General features: G+C 40.5%; 2 protein-coding genes across 5 annotated transcripts in view; one reads left to right on the forward strand and one right to left on the reverse strand.

Annotated features, from left to right (window-relative positions):
- Positions 1 to 24442, reverse strand: aspn (asporin (LRR class 1)). The gene is made up of 8 exons (XM_034202335.1): positions 24176 to 24442; positions 18446 to 18717; positions 17948 to 18060; positions 16574 to 16787; positions 2408 to 2518; positions 2135 to 2228; positions 1854 to 1992; positions 1 to 1151 (listed from the first exon to the last, which is right to left on the reverse strand). Exons 2-8 carry the CDS (start codon positions 18669 to 18671, stop codon positions 954 to 956), a joined length of 1095 nt encoding a protein of 364 aa, XP_034058226.1. The 5' UTR covers positions 18672 to 18717; positions 24176 to 24442; the 3' UTR covers positions 1 to 953.
- Positions 1 to 24706, forward strand: part of cenpp (centromere protein P) — a 122387-nt gene that overhangs the window by 69079 nt on the left and 28602 nt on the right. The gene's annotated exons all lie outside the window — the stretch shown is intronic.

Here is a 24706-nt window from a genome sequence, read left to right on the forward strand (position 1 = left end):
GGGGGGGGGGGGTAATCCTGGTTTATTAGATCGCAAATTCAATAAATATAGCACCATTTAAGAGTAGAAGCATTTAAAGAAACAAACAGTTTAAAAGGAAGATGCTCTCAGCTTGGGAATTACATTACCTGCTTATCATTTTTATAATAACTCTAGTTCACTTGGTTGCTATAGTTCAATAAAACAAAATTACCTTTTAGGTTTCTAAGACTTGTATGATCCATGAAGCATTCCGCTTCTAAATAAAGACAATACAGACATGCAGCGAGATAATATAAAACATCCACATACAGACAGCTTCAAAGTGACATATTGCACTAAATAAAAATGCAAGTACAGACTTCTGCTGGAAGGAAAGTGGTTTTTAGGGTCATGTAATACTCTGGCCTTATAGTGACTCTTCTATGATGATTAATATATCTTAATTTAAAAAATACATGAATATAATATGCAAAGATATGGCATAAGACGGACAATTAGTATGTTTGTTGTGGTTTAGAAAACAACTCAAGCTTTTGAATTCTAAATGTTGTCTAATTTAAAACTTGAAAGAAAATAGCTTAAACCCATTAAAAGCCAGTAGATTCTGTCGTTGTGCTCTAAAAGTGACCAGAGGGAGGCGCTTTATTCCTGGAAAGGTTTACACAGAAAAGTCAAGTGACAAAAACTAAGGATCCCCTCACAGAAACCTCACGAAGGTAGCAGGGCACTTGTGTTGAATGTGATTATAATGTACTGCAAGTTATAACGTCCTCCCCCTGTGTTTGATCTTCAGCTACAAAAACATGTTTTACTTGTGGTAGCTTAACCAACATCTTGATTTATACGCAAAATTCATTTTCAGAATCCAGTTTTTATCCTGTTTTATCTATCAGATTAGTTTTCAACTTCTTCCTAATTTGGACACTAGGATAATGCTAGTTCTCTCTTGAGCGCATTGTTTTCATTCCAAACTATTTTCTGAAGTTTCCGAACTGAACGCCTCTCCGTCCGCTCACACAGCGGAAGGTGGCCGGCTGGATGTCCCAGTATTTCACAGGGTTGGCAAACAGACTGATGCCTGTGTACAAGTTCTTCTTGAAACTGGGCTCCATGGGACAGAAGTCGTTGACTCCCACACTGTTGATGTTGTTGCCGTGGAGGTAAATCATCTAAACAGACAGAGATTAAACAGTTGTTTTTGTGCAGTAAACCACCATGAGTTATGTTCCCTGAACTCAAGATCACAATGTATTGACCAGGAAAGAAAGTCTGAGTCAGAAAGTTCTTATTTTCATCGTTCAAGGTTGCTGAGTTGAAGGAAACTGCTATTGTAGTACAAAGGAAACTGACCTGATCTAACTATGGATTTATGTTCCAAAATAAATTTACTATGTGGGATGTCTGGGCTTGGTAATATGCTCCTTCACAGTGAGACAAGGATTAATTACGAGAAGTTACTTGACCTGCATGCCACCCTGTGGATTTTTTTTTATCTCATATATTAGAAATTTAGGATTATTTTTGAATGAGCTGGAGGACATGGCCTTTGAGTACGAAGTCTTGGCAACATACCTGCTTTGCCTTCAGATGCTGCTACCTTTGAATTATATATTTTCCATCTCTAAGCATCCAATACAAAGATATGTCAAGATCATGTTTATCTTCTAAAGAAATGTAAAACGGAGTTCGTTTTGGAGCTATTTGTTGACCAACCATCGTGACTACATACAGCATCTCAGAAATCCTGCCCTGATAGCGGGTTTGCCAGCTTTTAGCCCTGTCCTAACTCCACAGTCAGCTAAACCTAGATGACTTCAGTTTGTGGCTCGCACTTTAGTCTACTGATACTGATCAAAGTGTCTGTATCTCACCTGGAGGTAGCGCATGGAGCCAAGGTTCGGTGGGACCTTTTTCAGACGGTTGTGGTCCAGGTGGATCTGACGGATGCTCGGGATGCTGGCAAAGCTGCCGTTTTCTACAGACTTGATCTGGTTAAAGCCCAGTCCTAGCCTGCAGAAATGTCAAAAGATAGTTGAAAGGTACAATTCATTATCACCCCTTGTTAATAGAAATCCTCGACTCTCCAGAAATGAAGTGATGAAAAAAAGTTAGTTTCCGGCATAATGTGAGGCTTGTTTTTTTTTTTTTTTACCTCTGCAGGTTTTTGTATCGTTTGAAGTCTTCTATTTCCACCTTAGTGATCTTGTTGTAGTCTAGGCTCAGCTCTGTGATGGAAGAAGGGAGGTCTGGGAGAAAATCAAACATAACCAATATAAAGAGCAGAACAAGACAAGCATACTGTATACTCAATTAATTACTTATTTTTTAAACGTATTAAAATAAAGCAACAGTCTTAAGCAGTGTTTAAGCCTAATTGAGGTGTACTCTGTGTATAATACTGTAAGTGAGATGAGTGATATTCTACCTTTTGGTACGGTGGTTAGTTTGGCCTCTGCAATACCGATGTACAGGGTGGACAAGTCGTTAAAAGCTCCAAACTCAATCCCAGCGTTGGCCAGAGGGTTGGCGCCCAGCTCTGTTGGAAAAAACAAAGAGAAGATGTGATGCCCCTGTGGGTTCATCATTAGAGAGGGTGTGGCTGTTCTGTCTGTGCTGTATTGATTGCATTGATTGCAGTAACTCAGGGCACCTACTGTAGGTCTGGTGCCCTGCAGCTATTTAAAGCCTCTCTACTCCTTTCTGTTCCCTCTCTGTTTTTCCCTGCAGGCACCCGAATCTGTTGAGTATAACAAATTGGTTCTAATTGTTCTAAATAAACATCTTTTGATAACCGTTGACATGGTGTGTCTCCTCTTTGTTGTGGCCTTTTGAGCCAGGTCATAACAAATGGGGGCTCGTCCTACGGGTTATTTGGTTAAAAGTTTGTGTAGTGCTCAGAGCACATGGTGTCATTGAGCAGCTGATTAGTTGATGTGGTCCAGCTGTGTGCTGGCTTGGCGCTGCTATTGGTGGTGCCGAGTAGCTTTCGTGATGTGGTATTGCAAACTGTGCATGATAGTGGTGGACATTTGGGGATAAAAAAAACCTATGACCGTGTCCTACGCTATTTTTTCTGGCCTCAGTTAAAGCGCGATGTTGCAAGTTATATTAAAGCATGCCACATATGCCAATTCACTGGTAAACCAAGTCAGGTGGTGAAGCCTATGCCCCTCAGTCCCATTCCAGCCCTTGGCCAACATTTTGAGCATTTTATCATAGATTGTGTGGGGCCGTTGCCTCCATCTAAGTCTAGTTGTGCGCACATGCTTACTATAATGTGCCAGACTACAAGGGTATCCTGCAGCGTTTCCCTTGCGCTCCATTTCAGTGAAGCCAGTAGTTAGGGCTCTAACCCAGTTCATCTCCACATTTGGGATCCCACGTGTGATTCAAAGCGACCAGGGTACCAACTATACTTCCCATATGTTCAAATGGATCCTGCAGCAGCTGGGAGTGAGGCATAACCGTGTGTCGGCCTACCATGCCCAAAGCCAGGAGCGGTTTCATCAAACATTGAAGTCCATGCTGCGTGCTTATTGTATGGGGAAGGACTGGGAGGAGGGACTTCCATGGCTCATGTTGGCATCCAGGGAAGTCGTTCAGGAAAGTACAGGGTTCAGCCCTAATGATTTGGTTTTTGGGCATACGGTGCGTGGTCCGTTAGCTGTTCTCCAGGATGAGAGTGAGCCACCTAAGAATTTAGTGGACTATGTACAGGGCTTTCGTCATCGCCTGTATGTAGCGGTGGAAATGGCAAGGAAAAATGTAGCTGGTGCTCAGGCTAATATGAAGAGACTCTATGACCGTAAAGCAGAATATCATGAATTCAGCCCAGGGGATCAGGTGTTGGCTGTAATGCCACTGCAGGTCTCACCATTCAAAGCTAAGTTTGCCGGCCCGTACACTGTTGAAATTAAAGTGTCAGATCAAAACTACTTGATTGCTACTCAAATCGGAGGAAGTTGTCTCAACTGTGTCATGTCAACCTTCTTAAACCATACTATGCTCGTGATACCGTTGGGGATAGCTTCATGGCTAAAAAGTTGATTGTTGGCCTCATAATGATGGTTGATTCTGTGCTTTCAGCTCCAGGGTTGGCTGAGGAGTGTGATGTTAAGGCGGCAGATGAACCTGTTATGTGTGGTAGGCTGAGGAATTCGGAGTCGTTATGCCAGTTGGACCTCTTGTTGAGTCACTTACCTGCAGCACAGAGAGACGAGTTGGCGGCCTTAATCGGGAAGTTTGTGGTACTGTTCGGCGATACGCCGTCGCGCACAACTCTCGTGGAGCATGATATCGACGTGGGGGACAGTCCTCCAATCAAGCAGCAATGTTATCGTTGCCCTGCAGATAAGCGTAGGGTACTGGAGGCTGAGGTCCAGTACATGTTAGACAATCAGATTGCAGTACAGTCGTTCTCCAGTTGGGCGTCGCCTAGCCTACTGGTTGGCAAATCAGATGGGTCTCCGCGGTTTTGTAACGACTATCGTAAGGTTAATAAGGTGACAAAAACAGATTCTTACCCGTTACCACGGATGGAGGATTGTATTGACTTGGTGGGCTCTGCTAGACTCGTCAATACATTTGACTTGTTAAAGGGGTACTGGCAAGTTCCTTTGACAGCGCGTGCGCAAAAGATTTCAGTGTTTGTTACACCTTTCGGTCTGTATGAGTATACAGTGATGAGTTTTGGGCTTTGTAATGCGCCAGCGACATTTCAGCGCCTCATGAACATAGTGGTAGCAGGTCTTGAGGGGGTTGCTGTTTATCTTGACGACGTAGTTGTGTTTAGTGACACATGGGATGACCACATCCAACGCATTGGTGCTCTGTTCTGTTGCCTGGCTGAGGCGCATCTCACTGATAACCTGGCCAAGTGTGAGTTCGCTAGGGCGACAGTGACGTACCTTGGACGGGGGGTCGGACAGGGGCAAGTTCGTCCGGTAGACGCGAAGGTGCGGGCCGTTTTGCAGTTTCCTGTGCCCACTACTAAGAAGGAACTCATGCGGTTCCTAGGTCTGGTCGGGTACTATCGCGCCTTTTGTAAGAACTTTTCCACAGTGGTTGCTTGCCTGACTGATTTGCTGAAGGGTACAGTCAAGTTTGTTTGGTCTGACCAGTGTCAGGTGGCGTTTGAGAATGTGAGGACCCTGTTGTGCTGTGCTCCGGTTTTCGCTGCGCCGCGCCTGGATAAGCCGTTCAAACTGGAGGTTGATGCTAGTCTTGTTGGGGCGGGTGAAGGGGATTGATAGGTCAGTTTGTTACTTATCAAAGAAGTTTAATTCGTACCAACTCAATTACTCGACAATCGAAAAGGAGGCATTGGCCTTAATATGTGCCCTCCAGCAGGTGTATGTGGGAGTAGCCCAGTTATAGTTTATACCGACCATACCTTTCTCTGTTCACTTAATTGTCCGAACCGGCGGTTGATGAGGTGGGCCCTGTTTCTGCAGTCCTATAATTTGGACATTCGACATATTTAAGGGCAAGGACAACGTTGTAGCGGATGCTCTCTCTCGTGCCCCGGTGGGGTAGGAAGTCTCTCTGGGCCTGGATATTTTGTGTTGGTTTTTCGGAGATCCCTTTGGGTCCTCCGTCTTAAGGGGGGGGGGGGCTGTGATGCCCCTGTGGGTTCATCATTAGAGAGGGTGTGGCTGTCCTGTCTGTGCTGTATTGATTGCAGTAACTCAGGGCACCTGGGTCTGGTGCCCTGCAGCTATTTAAAGCCTCTCTGCTCCTTTCTGTTCCCTCTCTGTTTTTCCCTGCAGGCACCCGGCTCTGTTGAGTACAGTATAACAAATTGGTTGATTTGAATTGTTTGTTCTAAATAAACATCTTTTGATAGCCGTTGACATGGTGTTTCTCCTCTTTGTTGTAGCCTTGTGAGCCAGGTCATAACAGAAGATCCGCTACATTTTTCAATGATCCCATATTTCTCCTGATTAAATTCAAGAAAATGCATTTTCAGGGCTTGCTAGTCCTCAATATCTCTCCAGTTTACCAATCAAAAACTTACTGTAGAAGGTTTTTCTTTTCCTAGTTGAAGCTTCATTAAATCAGATCTGTAACAACAGATGGGACCATGCAGATGAAAGGTAAAAACTAATTAATTGGGCTGCATAACCTAAAATGTTTAACTGTGCAATACTGTATTACATTGTATACTCAGAGAAAAATAATATATGGAGGGGGGGGAGGGGGTCACGTGGACGAGACCAAGATGGCAGCTTAGCTGGGAGGCTCCCGACAACCACACATAATTTAATACAAAATCCCTACCTACACGGCAAAAATATTTTAACACAATATCAGCTTTGATATGTCAAACCCTCCTCCGACCAAGGCTTGCGATATTTTCTGACACACCAAGCAGTCACCAGAGAACTCGCCGACGCCGACTGTTGCGTCGCCGTGTTCTCCTGCGTCTTGGCCATGTGTCGCACTGGAACACACCGCAAAGACTTCAGCTGAGCACGTACGAACTGCGCATGCGTGAGTGGCAATAACTCTCCTAACCAGCAGGCGGCGGTAGTGTGTATTCGTCATTCAAAAGAGGCAACAACCGGAAAACAGAGAAGAAGAACGGACTGCGTGATATAAACAAACAACAAATAGCGTGTGCGTTCCATTTTCACTCTCGTCCATCGAAAACATGTTTCGTGCGGTACTGGAGCTATCAGCCATTGGAGTGTTGCTTGTGGAAGACATTCTCAAGCAACAGTCTCTCAAGAGGCGGAAGCGATCGGAGTGATTTCTTTGGCCGACTGCCTGTGGCCGACGCATGGACGATTCAACATGTTGAATCGGCCATGCGTCAGCCATGAAAGGCCAAATAAGGCGTGTCACGGCCGACGGTGCTGGACACACCAAATTGAGTTTGGGCGACACGGCACGCTTCGTCGTCCGACTAACGAAAACGGCCGACTTCGGCCTGGTGTGTCAGGGTCTTTAAAGTTTCAGGAGAAGAAGTTTGTCTACCGTGAATCAAGACGTTGAGACATCACACATGACGGGGGCAAGATATCATTCGCGCAGGATTTATCTGCAGAAACGGTCCGGATCAGACAGGGATTTAACACCGTTACAAAGTTGACATCAACGCCTTGTATTCCAACACAACCCCTGCAAACTCACACAACGGCAAGATTAATCTCTTCACAAGGCCACAAGAAGCCGAAAAGTTCTACAAAAGCATCAAACAATAGCCTCTGGTGTGTGTTGTGTGGGAATCACACGGCCACAATGAGCTTGAGATTTTATCGGAAGATATCAGGCATTGTGAGTTGAGTTACAGTTGCAAACATTTACATTGTCTTTATATGCGTGTGTATATGGAGGTTTCTTGTATTCCTCTCTCTCTCCTTCTTAAGAGAAAGCCCATTTAAATATAATTCTGTTTGAGAGTAGACCTATATAATAAGGATGGCATTGTGTTCATATGTCTTTTGTATGTTTCATTAGACCAGCAGATATTGTTTTAATATGTTTAGATGGTATTGTGTTATGTCCTGAAGGGATATATTACTTGACAAGGTTTAATGTGTGGTTGTTGGGCACCGAATTTTTGTTTTGTTTTGTGAGCTTGGGTCGAGTTACACTGACTGGTTGCTCCTCGCATATTGTGGATCAACGTCCCTCAATGTTTCTACACAAGGGGTGGGGTATGCATTTCAGTTGGGGAAATGCTAGGGTTGAGGGTGTGCCTGTTCTGGGGTGTGTGTGTGTGTGTCGTTTGGGGGGAGGAGGGGGGTCACTTGCACCATATTAATCATTTTGTAAAGATATTTACAGTTTCGTTACTTTATAATGCTGAGATGAATGTCTATGGAGAGAGCAAGTCAGTGCAGTAGTTTGGATTTTAAAGTTACAAGCTGGAACGTCCGGGGAATGAGAAAATTAGCTACATTTAAGCAAGTTTTTAAAGGGTAAAATATCTTAAATCTAAAATAGTCTTTCTACAGGAGACACATTTACTCGCTGCAGATGTTCACTATTTGAGCAAAAGGTGGCCAAGTATTTTATGCTTCCCATAGTACATCCTTGTACACAAATCGATACCATTTCAACTTATAAAAACTATCCAACACCCACATGGAAGGTATATTATTATCCAAGGCAATATTTTGTCACAAAAAATTCATTGTACAAGTGTCTAGCCCGAATGAGGATAACCCCTCATTTTTTGAAAGATTTGTTCTAACTCTGTCTGCTTTGGAGGGACTTTATATTATAGGAGGAGACTTTAATCAATCAATCAATCAATGTTTATTTATATAGCCCAATATCACAAATGTTACATTTGTCTCAGTGGACTTTACAGTTTGTACAAAATATCAGTATGACAATACGACACCCTCTGTCCTTAGACCCTCACATCGTACAAGGAAAAACTTCCGAAGAAAACCCACAGTTTAAAGGGAAAAATGGGAGAAACCTCAGGGAGAGCAACAGAGGAGGGATCCCTCTCCCAGGACGGACAGGCGTGCAATAGATGCCGTGTGTAAATTGAAAAGATAATACATTTGCAACATAGGTAGTCCATTGTGCTCTTGATCCACTCCTTGATAGATCTACACAGGTTGATATGACTCATGTGGAAACAAGGAAAACACTGATTAGATATATGAAGGATATAAGGTTAAGTGAAGTTTGGAGGAACTTGAGCCCGGATAAGAGGAAATTTTCTTGCTATTCAAGCTCATATAAAACTCATTCGCTCATTGATTATTTTTTGATTTCTGTGGATCTTCTTTCCAAGGTCAAAAGTTGTGGTTACAGTAGTATTGTAATAAGTGACCACGCAACAGTGTTTATGGAGATCAATTTAGGCAGGTTTGAACGTTACACAAGATGGAGGTTACAAGTTGATCTACTTCAAGACCCAGACTTTGTTACATTTGTGGAAAGTTGCATTGACAATTATTTTGAACTAAATACAGATGAAACTTCAGCCAGCATTAGATGGGAAGCATTTAAAGCTTATATAAGAGGAGAAATTATCAGTTTTACAAATTCTAAAACTAAGCAGCATAATCAAGAATTACAAACATTAGAAAACAAAATTAAGAAAGCAGAGACTGAAATTTACTGTCACAATGATCCTGAAAAATTACGTGATCTATCCGTCATGAGAGCTAGTTACGATAAGTTAACAAGTGACAGAGTGGCTAAAAGCCTAATGTGGACTAAACAAACGTACTACGATTAAGGGGAAACTACTGGCCTGGAGAGTAAAGAAAATGCGAGCAGAAAGAATAATCAATGGTATAAAATCAGTGTCTGGCAACTTAACTGTAGACCCAAAAGAGATACATAATAATTGTAGAGACTTTTATAAATCAGTATACAAATCAGAAAACAGGGAAGCTCAGAGCAATTTCCTTGACAGGCTACAGTTTCATACTCTGTCAGATGATGAAAAAGCAAAACTAGAATTGACAATAGCCGACCTTTGTGAAGCTATAGGGAATATCAACAGCGGTAAAGCACCCGGACCAGACGGGTTTCCCATAGAGTTTTATAAAACATTTAAAAAACAACTTGTAAAGCCGCTTCTCGATATGTTTGAAGAATCTTCTGTCAAAGGAACGCTCCCAGATTCATTGAGATTAGCTATGATAACTTTAATATTAAAACCAAACAAGCCACCAACAGAATGCTCATCTTACAGACCAATTAGCTTAATGGGATGTGATACAAAAATACTTTGCAAAGCTCTTTCTGGACGATTGGATAAATATCTCCCTCAATTAATTGTTGATGATCAACAAGGTTTTGTGCAAAAACGACAGGGATTTCACAACATCAGAAGAGTTTTAAATATACTACATGAGGAACATAACGCGAAGGACACAGCAATGCTTTCAGTGGATGCGTGTCAAGCAATTGATAGGATTGAATGGACTTGTCTTTTTGAAGTACTTCCAAGATTCGGGTTTGGTGAAACCCTTCTGAAATGGATTCAACTGCTATACACAACCCCAACCGTTGAGATCCTAACTAACAACACTATCTCTGCACCCTTTAATTTAGAGAGATCTACCCGACAGGGTTGCCCTCTGTCTCCACTGCTATTTACATTAGCAATCAAACCTTTAGCTATGGCCGTTAGAGCACATACAGAATGATCAGGCATTACTCTTGGGGGGATAGAACATCGCATTTCTTTATACGCAGATGATATAATATTTTTCTTGACAAATACAAAACATAGTATTCCCAATTTAATGAGAGTAATAAAGGAATTTGGTGAATTTTCTGGATACAAAATTAATAACTCTAAATCAGTGTTGATGTTTCTGAATGACAAAGAGAGACACAGTCTCATAATACAGTGGTTCTCAAACTTTTTTCAATAATGTACCCCCTTTGAAAAAAATGTTCAGCCAAGTACCCCCTGATCAGCGCAAAAACTATTTGTAAGGGAAAAAATGCCTATATAAAGAGGTACAGTACAGCGCTGCACCATCGGTGTCTGATTTATTAAAACAACAACCTTGTAACTGAGAAACACTTAAATGCTACATTTCAAATGTTTACAATCCATCACTAAATTCATGGCAAACCAATTTTAACATCATGCACTAACACTAAGACGACATTAGTTGCATTGAACTGATCTTTTTAATAAGTTGTACTTACAATGTAGTGAGAAACATGGGCTTGTGCTTCACTGAGGACCTTTGTCATTCTGACAGGGAGGCAAACGTTGTTACACTTCGCATTTTGAAATATGTGTAACTCTGTTAATATAAAACCCACACTGCTCAAACTTCGTTACTTTTCCTAAAATGTGTATATTTATTTATTTTGGGGCGTGGGGAATGAAGAGAAAAAGATATATGAGCATGAGATTTTGACCCCTCATTGAACATATGCATAATGCTGTGCAATACTTTGCAGCCACAAGCTGTTGCCAAGCAACGCTTATTGTTTAGGTCCTTTGATAAGCAGGCAGTCATATCATTAACTAGAACTAGCTAGATCTGATAGATTTGGACATAAACGCGAGTGATGTCTAACCGGACGCGAGACAGAGATCAGAGATCAGCTGCTGCTGACGGAGAACACGCAGCTCTGCATGATCACAGCTCCGCCGAGTGGAGCAAAATACAGTTAGACCTAACACACTTAGCTAGTTTATCTGCTCTGGAACTAGCTAAACTAGTTATAAGAAATATATTTATTCTTTACTGTCGGGTGACTCGGGTCACTTATTACAGGTTCAGCGAGCTGCACGAGACTGACGGGCTGTCAGGAGAGGGAGAGGAAAAGAGAGCACCCTGTTTATTTTTCCCATTTTATTATCCAGAATTACTGTAAACCTTTGAATAAAGTAGTTAATCTACTATTAGTAGTTTGTTTACATGCATTACTAATGTTTTTTTTTCTTTCATTAACATAAAATAAATCTCACGTACCCCCTGCAGTACTCCAACGTACCCCTAGGGGTCCGCGTACCCCCATTTGAGAACCACTGCCATAGTAGATACTCCATTTATGACAACAACTGACGGTTTCAGATATTTGGGTGTTAAAATCACCCCCGGAACTCAGAGACATATGCCCCGGCCACACAAGGACGAAAACGGCTAAACGCATAGGATTAACGCAAACGCAATCGCAAAAAAGCTTCCGTCCACACGCAATAGTCATCCGGATAGTGTCTGTCCACACGAGACAGCTCCGTTTAGCTCCAACCGCTGGAGAAGCTGCAGTACATATGCAGGAGCCTGTACGTGGCGCTGTAACTTCCTCCACAAAAGCAGCGAAGAAGCATGGTTGTCATGGTTGCCCTTCTGTTTATTCTCCGCGGTGGGGGCCGAGGGAACCGGGCAGAGTTTTTCGCCAGTCAACGTGTATTAAAGTTTAAATCTTCCGACAAAATTATAAAAGTGCCGGTCAAAGGTCTTCTTTGTTATTTATTGAGCTTTAAAACAAATGAATAACAAATCTATATATTATAATAATAAAATACACGGAGCCTCTCTTTTTCCTCCCTCTCTTCGGACAGCGCCAGTGTCTGTTTCATGCAGCAGCTGATCCAGTAATGAGTGACCCGGCCGACAGTAAAAATAAACATATTTATATCTAGTTTAGGTAGTTTGAGAGGTAATTAAAATAGCTAAGGGTGATGATCGGACTTGAAGTGTGTGTTTTACTCCGTTCACCGCCGCATCACAGCGGGAGGAGCTGCAGGTGAGCAGAGCTGCGTGTCTCCGTCCTGTCAGATTAGACTTCACTCGCGTTTAGGTCCATATCGAGAGAAAGATAAATAATCTGAATTCAGTGTGCAGTTTATTTTGACGCGGGGGTGAGCAGCAGAGGTGGGGAGAGGCGGGGCTATTGCCTCATCATTATCAGAAAATGATTGTATAAGGCGTACACACGGAGCCGTTGGACCCCCCAGAGCGTTGCGTATGCCGTTCTATCCACCTTGGGACCCGTTATCGTTTACGCAGTCGTTTAGTGCTGTATTCGGTCGTCCTCGTGTGGCCGAACGGTCTATATGACACTAAACAGCAACGCAAACGACCGTTTTCGTCCTCGTGTGGCCGGGGCAATAGTTTCAGCTAATTATGATCCCTTGGTAGATGGAGTGACTGAAAAACTAAGCCGCTGGTCCAACTTGCCTATATCTATGATCGGACGAATAAATATCATAAAAATGACCATCCTACCTCAATTTTTATATTATTTTCAAACGCTTCCATTGCCACTACCAAATATGTTCTACGAAAAGCTTAACAAATGATTTAGTCAATTCATCTGGAACAGCAGAAAAGCCAGACTCCATCTTAAACTATTATACCTACCTTATGAGAGGGGGGGTCTTCAATTCCCTAATCTTAAATGGTATTATATGGTATTATATGGCTGCCCAACTAAACTCAGCTTCATATTATTTTTGTACAACAACACCCCGACTTGGGTAAACATAGAGCAGACATCAACTCCATATCCAGATCTGACATTACAAATATATCTTTACTCTTCAGATATTAAGAAACGTACAAAAAACCCTTTTCTTAAGAATACGATCTCAGTTTGGTATGCTGCACACAAACATGTAGGCGACACAGCTACGCTGTCTCAATGTACTCCTGTTTGGGGCAATGAACAGGTTGCCTACAGGTTTACACCTGGGAAAAGAGATGGAGGATTTAAATCATGGAATACAAAAGGCATTCAGAAAATGATGGATCTATATACAGACGGAGTTTTGCTTTCTTGTGATAAGCTATGATATAAAATTCCTAAAAAGCACTTTTTTTAATATTTACAGTTAAAAAAAAGTTACATGTCATCAAAACATAAACAGATAATGTCTGTACCACCTTTATCGAAATTTGGAAGGAAAGGGCCTAGTATCTAAATTCTACAACATGATGGTTGCATTTGACACTGAATCAGCATTAGATAAATTAAGTGCATGGAAAACGGATATGAAAGAGGATATTGATGAGGAAGATTGGAATGCTGCTTGCCTAAAAGCACAAAGTCAGACAATAAATACTAGGTTCAAATTACTTCAGTATAAATGGTTAATGAGAATGTACATAACTCCTGTCAAACTTCATCCTATGTCTGCCAATATTCCAGATGTCTGCTCTAAGTGTTTGGATGAGAAAGGAACTTTATTTCATTGTCTTTGGGAATGTCCACAATTTTAAATCTTCTGGAAGGATGTTATTAGGTGTCTGTCAGAGATGTTTAACATTAATGTCCCTTTGAACGTCAAACTTTGTGTACTTGGAATATATCCAAAGAACTTCAAAGCTAGAACCCACCTGCTTCTTTTAAATCAGCTGTGTGGGAACATTTCGGGTTCCCTGTGGACTACAATAACGATGGAGTGTGCGAGTGGTGGATCGGACGAGGACGGTGTGTCAGCGTTGTTCGATAGCGGTGCAGTATGCTAATGGCAACACACGCCAAACATGCTAAATCATATCAGAAGGCATCAGCCAGATTTGCCAATCACCGGAGCCCGGCGAAAGACAACAGCAGTTCAACAGTTTATCCCCGCTGTTTTTAAGAAGCCAATAGACATGAAAGCCGTGAGACCAAAATTTATAACGGAAGCTTAATTATTCAAAATGTCAGAGTTCCTTATTTTTAAACTGAAACTTGCACTACTGTTAAAAAATAAATAACAACAAACCTGGAATTATGCATTTGGGACTTTTTTTTGCTTTTTCTTGTTGTACCGAACCGTGACCCCCAAACCGAGGTACGAACCGAACCGTAACTTCTGTGAACCGTTACATCCCTAGTGTTTACATATTTGTTGTTGTTAAATATTGTAGTACAATGTGCACTTTTTAAATTGTAATGTATTATTGTTGTATAAATATATTTATTCTATTTTACTTTTATCTTCTTATTGCACCTTTTTACTATAACGTGTTTTATTTCATTCTGAAATGGAGCAGCTGTCCCAGACCTAATTTTAAAAAGGATAAATAACTGCTTCTAACATATTCAATTAAGAGACAAGAACATGTGTTAAAAAAAAGTGCACACACATGGTTGATTGCACAACAGATATGAATCATGAAATGATTTGCTGCAGTCTTTGGGTTGAATAGAAAGCTGCCAACTTCTCCTTGGCAATGACCTGATCTAGGTCTGCATGATATGATAAAATCCTAGTTAGCATTATTTTGACTGACATTGTGAATACGATATAGGAGGGATTGATCATCATGGATTCGTTCTTCAAATAAACATTGAAAATTAAATCAAAATGATTAGGCTGTAAAAAAAAGTGTGCTAAGAGGATATACAGTAACATGTGTTTTGTTTAGTCTTTAGAGTACTTTTTGAAGGACTCATTATTTCTACAGCTCTACAATACTTTATTCAAAACATTATCCTTCAACAAGTATTCTGCTTGCTGCGATTTTAATATTGCACTAGTCCAAATTGCAATATCGATTATATCATATACAGTGGGGGAAAAAAGTATTTAGTCAGCCACCAATTGTGCAAGTTCTCCCACTTAAAAAGATGAGAGAGGCCTGTAATTGTCATCCTAGGTACACTTCAATTATGAGAGACAGAATGGGGGGAAAGAATCCATGTCACGGTTCGGTTCGAAATGAATTAATTGGTAAATTCCTCTGTAAAATAAGTATTTGATCACCTACAAACAAACAAGATTTCTGGCTCTCACAGACCTGTAACTTCTTCTTTAAGAGCCTCCTCTGTCCTCCACTTGTTAACTGTATTAATGGCACCTGTTTGAACTCGTTATCAGTATAAAAGACACCTGTCCACAACCTCAAACAGTCACACTCCAAACTCCACTATGGTCAAGACCAAAGAGCTGTCAAAGGACACCAGAAACAAAATTGTAGACCTGCACCAGGCTGGGAAGACTGAATCTGCAATAGGTAAGCAGCTTGGTGTGAAGAAATCAACTGTGGGAGCAATTATTAGAAAATGGAAGACATACAAGACCACTGATAATCTCCCTCGATCTGGGGCTCCACGCAAGATCTCACCCCGTTGGGTCGAAATGATCACAAGAACGTTGAGCAAAAATCCCAGAACCACACGGGGGGACCTAGTCAATGACCTGCAGAGAGCTGGGACCAAAGTAACAAAGGCTACCATCAGTAACACACTACGCCGCCAGGGACTCAAATCCTGCAGTGCCAGACGTGTCCCCCTGCTTAAGCCAGTACATGTCCAGGCCCGTCTGAAGTTTGCTAGAGAGCATTTAGATGATCCAGAAGAGGATTGGGAGAATGTCATATGGTCAGATGAAACCAAAATAGAACTTTTTGGTAAAAACTCAACTAGACGTCTTTGGAGGAGAAATAATGCTGAGTTGCATCCAAAGAACACCATACCTACTGTGAAACATGGGGGTGGAAACATCATGCTTTGGGGCTGTTTTTCTGCAAAGGGACCAGGACGACTGATCCGTGTAAAGGAAAGAATGAATGGGGCCATGTATCGTGAGATTTTGAGTGACAACCTCCTTCCATCAGCAAGGGCATTGAAGATGAAACGTGGCTGGGTCTTTCAGCATGACAATGATCCCAAACACACCGCCCGGGCAACGAAGGAGTGGCTTCGTAAGAAGCATTTCAAGGTCCTGGAGTGGCCTAGCCAGTCTCCAGATCTCAACCCCATAGAAAATCTTTGGAGGGAGTTGAAAGTCTGTGTTGCCCAGCGACAGCCCCAAAACATCACTGCTCTAGAGGAGATCTGCATGGAGGAATGGGCCAAAATACCAGCAACAGTGTGTGAAAACCTTGTGAAGACTTACAGAAAACGTTTGACCTATGTCATTACCAACAAAGGGTATATAACAAAGTATTGAGATGAACTTTTGTTATTGACCAAATACTTATTTTCCACCATAATTTGCAAATAAATTCTTTAAAAATCAGACAATGTGATTTTCTGGATTATTTTTTTTTTCTCATTTTGTCTCTCATAATTGAAGTGTACCTAGGATGAAAATTACAGGCCTCTCATCTTTTTAAGTGGGAGAACTTGCACAATTGGTGGCTGACTAAATACTTGTTTGCCCCACTTGAGTTGATTAATACAGGAAACTAAAGTCAGGTCTTACCCAGCACATGCAATTTCCTCAGGCCTTTGAACGCCTCCTTCTGGATTTTATTGATCTTGTTTTCGTGGAAACGGAGCTCGATGACGTTGGGAGGAAGGTTTGCGGGGATCTCAGTTAGATGGTTGTAGGAGAGGTACAGCAGTCTGAGGTGTTCCATGTTTCTGAAGGCCTTGGGGTGAATCTTGGAAATCTTATTGTGGATCAGAAACAGGCCCTGATGTAGGAGAAAGGAAAAATTAAATGTAGTACATTCAATATTACTTTTTACAGTACAGTATATATTGAGTATAATGAGCCCCAAGTAATCTCTTATTCCCAAAAATAAATGTTTGTCTGTTATGTTATATACGAAAAGAAGATGTCTTCTCATTTTTGACAAATGTTTGACAGTCAAACTCGGCTTACTTCAAAGCTGTTTGTTAGCTTCGAAAATACTCTAGTTTCTTTATTTTGCTCAAAATTAATCACATTTAAAGGGAACTATTCAGGTTCAGGTCAGCTGCACCACTCAGCTCTTGATGACAAGCCAATGCATGACCACAGAACGTCATACTGTCCTTACTTAGTTTGCTTTGATACAGCAGAGTATTATTCAACTTTAGGCCTTAATGTGGTTTATTCTCAGCTGAAAAAACATTTGTTAAATCAAAGACAGACCTGTTGGTAGACCTCATATTTTCTAATGAGTTTCATACAAAGGAACTGTAATATGTCAGGCTGCAGGCTACATTCTGACTGATATTAGAGAGCCGTTTCTTTTTATCTGGTAACTTTGAAAGCTGTCATTTCGTGGAATTTGAGTCTGATTGGGAGTGATTGAAGATCTGAACCAAATCTTGGCATTTTGTAGAGGGAAGTAATAGGAAGTCATTAGTTCTGTTTCTAATATGTCTAGGGCTTATTTAGTTGATTTTGGCTCAAGAGATGCACATTTTGGGTGTAGGAGTCGGGGGGAAATATTTTCAAATAATAAATGCTATACTTCTACTACTCTGGATCAATTGACCAATTCTAAAAATTATTTTAAAACATTGTTAAATTGTATGTTCGTCTGAAAAAAAGCAAGCAAGTCTATACAGAAAGTGTAATGGCTTGCATTGCACTTGCTCCAAGCACACATTTATTTTATTTTCTGTAGGAAAGACATTGGCGTTCCTATTTACAGATGTATATGGTAATTTAACAACATTTCCTGCAGCATATTTCTGCTTTAGATGCGTGCAGGAGATTTGGCTTGAATTGATCGGATGGATTTTTTCATTCATTACGTCTTGAACTCTGGACATGTCTTTTGTTTACATCTGTCTAATGTTAAGGGGGTTGTGGTGTTCATCACTGTGTGCGGGTTAAACCTGTGCTCAAGGTTCCTCTTACATGAAGTTTGTTGAGGCCCTTAAAGTCGTTCTCCTTGATCTCGGTGATGTAATTGTTCTGGAGGTCAAGTATCACAGTGTCCTCAGGAATCTTCTCAGGAATAGAGATATGACCTGTTGGCAGAAAAAAATGCCTCATTGAAGACCAGAGTTGGACTAAAAGTGATGAGAGAGCTCATTCTACAACAATGTGTGCAATACAATACTGAGATGCAGGTGAAGAAGTCATTGTTGTGTTTTTGACTCAAACGCTACCATCTCAGTTAAAATTAACATTTTCATTGATGCAAGATGGATAAAACGATCAGCAGTATTTGTTACTCATCTTGTCACTTTCTGACATAAAATAGTAAAGTTAAAATAATATAAACTATCTATGAAGCACCAATGACAACAGTTGTATAAAGTGCTTTGAACGCTAAAGCAGGATACAAGGCAATACAACAGTGATACCAAACAAAAACACAAGCCATTTATATCAATCGCGGTGTTCTCTCACTTTTGTCGGAGCACTGCACCACTCTTGGTGAGCAACGGCAGTCAGAGGGACAGTTCCCATCTTCATAATTATCGTCATTATCATCATCCTCGTCTTCATCGCTCTCTTCATCTGCTGAATCAGCCATCATGACGTCATAGTTTTTCATGAATTCCATGACATTGATTGGCTCGTAGGGTTTGGCGTTGCCTATCGCCAGCAGGCAAAGCAGGAGAAAGACCCTCATGGCTTTATTTTGGAGGGCGGGTCCGAGATACAGCAACCAGGGAGAGCTGGGGATAAGAAGGAGGTCAGGTTAGCTCTAAAGTGAGAGGCAGGACGAGACACTGAGGAAATAACCTCGCTAGGAAGGGAAATGTTTTTGTTTCTTTTTTCCATCAGTTTTATTCCAACAAACAGAAAATCATATATCACGATATTTTAATATTGTATACCTTATTGTAGAAATGTGGTCCTATCATTGAATATTGGTACAACATTTTATTTGAAAACTAATCTTCTGCATTGTGGATATAATGAGTTATTACACGGCTTAGTTGAATACTGGACAACAAACAATAGTTTATCTCCATCAGAAGATATCGTGAATACTTTTTGAATGTTCATTTTTATATTTGCGGAGAGCACCAAACGTTGGGTTGAAGATGGCTAAACTGTCCACAGTAAAGAAAAAGAAAAGATAGAGCCCTGGACATCAGAGAAATCAACAGAAGATGACAGACAGGAAGTAAACACTAACTGGACCACAGTACAGGCTTTGGCCTTGTTTAAAGTTAAAACAGTTACAGAAAACCTTGATCAATTATTGAATGACTGTTTCACTAGCAGGCATGTGTAAATGGCATTTTATAATAAGCGTAATCAGGGAACTTGTCTGCTTCCTCTCCATCTTTCTCAGGATAGTTATGAAATGCATACAGCAATCAACCAACTATATACAATGTTTGTAAAAAGAACAAGGAAGAGTTTCACAGGATCTAAACCCATATTGTCTTAAGAGGTCTCTGTAAGTGCAGAATTTAGCAGCAATACAAGTGGACCCAACCCAACTAGATTGAAAGTAATTTGCACACAGCCAAACTTGAATCTTGGGTCAATCGTAGTTACTTGGAGCAAAGCGTTGTTGTATAACTCGAACACACAGTTCCATTTAGATGCAGATTATTTGGAAATCTGATTGGAAAATCCAACCGCTAAATGGTCGCTGTCTCACAAAAGATTGGAAAGAGCAACATTTAATTGTGCTACACACAAAAGGGTTTGTTCCTAACTTTTTTGGACTTAAGTCTAATTGATGCTGTTTTGAGTACTAGATAGATTAAAATCTACTGGTCTTTGAAAAATATTTACATTTAAATTTAAAACAATTTGATAATCACTGCATGCCGTTTTGAGGGAAGGGTTGTATTTGGACCGCCACATCCCTAAGTGTGTGTGTTTAGTCCTTCCTAAGGTATTTAGTTAAAAAAAAGTGATCCAAAGGAATCAATTATTTAAACAGAAAGTAACTGTGTTATGAACTGTACCATACCTGCCAAACATCACGGTTTTATAAGGCCAGACAATATATTAAAATGTTACTGTTATATTAAACAGTTATTCCCTTGTTAAAGTGCTGACATACTGTAACAAAAGGCGTTTTGGCAGAATAACACAGATACTTGTGATAATAATATCACATTGACACACCCAAAGAAAGAAAGCAACTCCCTTGAGTACATTACTTAATTGCTGTCACTATATTTTGCATCCTTAAATCCAGTTTCTATTATAAAAGTATATATCAGGGGTGCCCAACCTGTTGGGGAAATTCCCAGTCGATCGCGAGATGTGTCTAAAAATAGAACAACAATATTCAGTTTTATCGTTAATGTCCTGTAACATAATCTTCCTGTACCAGAATAATGCACTTGAACGCATCAAAGCTTTGTGATTGGCCGGCGTGACCCCATGTGTCGGGGCGTGGCTGGTGGGCACTAGTTCGCTGACGTTGTCCGTGTCAACAGGAGTGACAGTCCGCACACACACAAGACCGCAATTATGGCAGAAGCAAAAAAGCCCAAAATATATAATTTTCACTCCGAGTGGGAGGATGATTATTTTTGTATCTATTCCAATTCAAAGTCCATCTGTCTCATCTGCAATGCGAGCGTGGCTTTATCGAAGAAGGGCCATTTAGGAGCGGCATTTCAAGATTCCAAACGCTACGAGACGGAATTCCCTCCTAATTCTGCCCTACGCTCCAAAAGGGGAGGGGCCTGAAAGGACAGCTAAATGCACAGCAGTCCATTTTCACCAGGCCCAACAACAAGAGCAAGGCTGCTACCAGAGCATCTTATCGTGTCAGTCACGTTCTTGCGAAACACATGAAGTCTTTCAAAGACGGCGAAGTTGTGAAAGAAGCATTCCTGGAGGCTGCCGATGCGCTTTTGGGGGACAGTAAAAATAACAGTAGCATTTCAACAGGTTTTTGATATAATAAAAACTCAAGTTAGATACCGTTATTAATCAGCTGTAAGTTTTAGTTTGTTTGAACTTATTCATGATAATTATTGTACAAAATGGTATAAGAATGCAAACATTAAGATCTGTTCTGTTTAAATTGATTATAGTCTATTATCAATTCAGGTTAAGAAACTAGTGTTGCTATTTTAAAGGCATTTCTTTTTATACTCTACTAAAATGCAACAAAAAAAGGGTTTGATTCTATTCATTTTGTCTTTTTTATTGCACTTTGGCAGCAGATTCCTGAGTAGCTTCAGATCTGAGTTGTCTTATTAGTAAGCCTCATTTATACTTTTGTAGCAACACTATTTTTATATAATGGCAAAGAAAGGGTTCAGAGTCTTTTCTTTTTTCCCTGTGTCATATGTGGCAGCACTGTTCAATGTTTCTTGAAAACATTACCCACTGTAGTATGTGACGTGTGAATAAACTCCAACTCTGTATCAACAACACTGTTGTGTAACTTCAGTTAAATACTTGTATGTGTGTAGATTAGAAAGAGGTAAGATAAAGGATCTGCAGTATTTTATGAGGTATTAATCGTACAAAGGTCAGTTTTATACAAGTAGAAGTGTGTATTTACCTGGTAGTAGGCTGTCAGTAATGGCTGTTATGGAAATAATTGTCATAGACGCCAAGATGTGACATACAGGACAAACCTTGATGTCTGTTTACCTTCTTTAAGGACACAGGCTGCTTAGCCAATAATGTTATTGTTCCCATTCTGTGACCGGTCAATACTGGGTCACAGATGGTCTGTGTTGTGGGTACACTGGGACACTTCCTTCTCTGTATTTGTGGACTCCAAGGTGAAATCTTCGAGGTCATAGGTGTCCGACGCAGGTAGCTCAGTGTTCCCACACTGTTTAGGCTATCTCCTCAAATATGTTGTTTACTCTCTGCGAAACCAGTTAGATGGGCTGGCAAGAGAGAGGCTCTCCAGAATTGACGTGGCAACTCTACCGTGAAGTCAGAACCTCTGACTCTTGGACTTGTGATGTGAATCCATCCGGCCATAACTCCAAATAAACCATCATGTGTTTGACATCAAAGCTACTGCTCCTACCGTGTCTCCTTCCTGAGTCGGTGACTCCCACTGCATAGCTACACAGAAGTTTCCTCTACAATGGCTACGCCTCTCTATTTGGACTGGTAGATCTCGGCAGACTGGCAATTTTAAAAGTAGCTCTCGGTTCAAAAAAGGTTGGGCACCCCTGGTATATATGTTAGTATGTACATGTTATCAATTTAAACGGCATAATAATTCATCTTGATACACGATTTCATTACGATATGATTTCTTTGAAAGCTTTATAGTTATCATATTGAACTATTGTTAAGGCCTACTAAATAGTAAACAAGAAACTTTACTTTCCAAATACATTTAAAAGTTAAAAAAAATTATTTTGGAGAAGGACAAAAAGTATCAATAAATGGATATAAAGTACAAGTATCTTAGAACTGTACTAAAGTAGGTAGCAGGTAGCAACACTCTTGGGTATTGGAGCCATATTGTATATGAACTGTTTTCTCCCCAGTGCAAATGTCACCTCATATCCACTAAAACTGTTTTAGTGCTCTAGTTGAGTTACAGCCCTCCAATAATCCTGATTTAGGAATGTATTACTAAAACAGTGTGTGGTGGGAAATGGCTCTGTTTTCCCTAAGTGATCAGTTTCAGTAAATGCTGTTTTTTCTATTAGTGTTTCCATGAATTTCTGAGAACTTCCACTGGAAACAAGTTCTTGCAGCCAACATAAATGTTTCTGCAGCTCTCACCTATTCAGCATCATTGGTGATTCACAAAAAGATTTATATATGGTCCTCTGTTACACATTCATACAGTCAGCAGAGAGAGGTTGTCTGGTTGCGTGCTTTTAGTAATCTCAATGGATTATAAGATTCTTCAGTTGAGGAGTCAGTCCTCCCACAACTATGTGTTGGTGGTCGAGCATCCTGCTGCATCAGCACATACCGCTCAGCGTAGACCCTTCCTCTGAGGGCACTCAGACTCCCTTTTCTTCCACATGTGCACATTTAATTTCTTGATGTGTGCAACATGGTTATTTATTTTACAACTTGGCCCGGAGTTGGAGATAATTATGCTGTTTATTGTGTTTTCCTGTCTCCTAATCAAACAAGCCCCAACCAATACATTAAACCTGTCTTCTCTCCAGTCGGACTGGTGAAAGTAAAGAGCTTTTGTTCACAGTCTGAATTATTTTTCTAGAGGTTTGAAGTTTAAAAACATCCAAACAGAGTATAGTCACCCTCTATCCTCCTCTGATCCCTGCTGTCTCCATCAGGACTCGGATACAGTATTTGTCCCAATGATCAAAAAGTCAATTGTTGTTATGATTATTGGGATAGTATTTAAGTCAATTAAATGTAAACAAAAAAGGAAGCTCTAGTCACCCATTGTATATGTTTAACCAACAGTCCAAAATCCCAGAATATTAATGTTTACAATGATATAAAGCAGAAAAAATTGTTATATCTCACATTAAGAAAGCTGGAATTAGCGAATATGTGCCATGGCAAAAATAGTTGCTTTAAAATATGCTTATGTTCAATTGATTCAAAACTATTACTAGATACGATTCTGTTGATTGACAAATTGACTCATAGTTTCAGCACTCTTCATACTAGTATAAGAGCTATCTGCTTTGTACCACTTTTAGAAATCTGAGCTGTTTCTGGCAGATTTCCATCATGTGTTTGTATTTACTATTTGGAATTAACTTGTTTTCCCTTGGACAATTAAATGGCATGTTTGTCAAATGAGATCTACTTGAACTGAGACTCCGGGCAAGTAACACATGAAAGACCACAGCACTTAATCAATGTTCATCTTCCCTTCAGATATCAATGATAGTTTACTTAAAAGGTGATCCACAGACATCCACAAAACATTCCTGTAAATTGATCTTGCATGCAAATCGAACTCAGTCAGAAAAATAAATAAACCTGAAATATTATCTTAATATAGATAAATGTTTCCTACAATACAGACACAGATGAGTTGGTTAAATACAAATAATTATATAAATGTTGCATCCTAGTGGCTCCTCTGTAACAACTCCATCACCTTTAAGGCACACAGCAGAAGTAAAACGTGTATATACATTGGAGATTATACATTCTTAGTAAATAAAACTTCACTAAAACGTATTCATCAAAAAGATTAGGTCACTTATGTTGTTATTAAATCCAGGAGTGTCCTACCTCAGGTGTTTGTGTCCTGGTTTAAACCCCGCGCAGTGAGCAGAGCAGCAGCAGCAGGGTCCAGCTGGAAGGCTGAGCTTTGGATCCTCAGTCAATACATTCCCAGTGAACGGAGAACAGCATCACCCTCTCTCACTAGAAATAATAAAAAAAACTGAACACCCCCACTGACGGAAAACCCACGCTGTTGGGGTAAGAGTTTGTGTTTCCGTGAAGAGCTTGTGACTCAGTGATCACACCGTCTGTACATCTCTGGGTCTACAGCTGAAATGCCAATGTTAGGATTTCACTCATGCGCTTTTCTTCAGGAGCTTTGAAGTGATGCCAGGATCATTAGCTTCAGACTTTTGAAGTCTTTATATTGGACAAACTGGTAGGTCTGTCGCCACCCTCACAGCTTGGTGCCACATCAAATATTTACCTCAACATGAACGGTTCCTACACTAAGGCCTGTTGGCACTGGGGCAAACAGGGAGAGTGGGAATTCATATTTAATTCATCTAAATTAGCATTTGTGAAGCAACTAGCAGG

This window comes from Gymnodraco acuticeps, unplaced genomic scaffold, assembly GCF_902827175.1.
Source record: "Gymnodraco acuticeps unplaced genomic scaffold, fGymAcu1.1, whole genome shotgun sequence".
Taxonomy (NCBI): Eukaryota; Metazoa; Chordata; class Actinopteri; order Perciformes; family Bathydraconidae; genus Gymnodraco; species Gymnodraco acuticeps.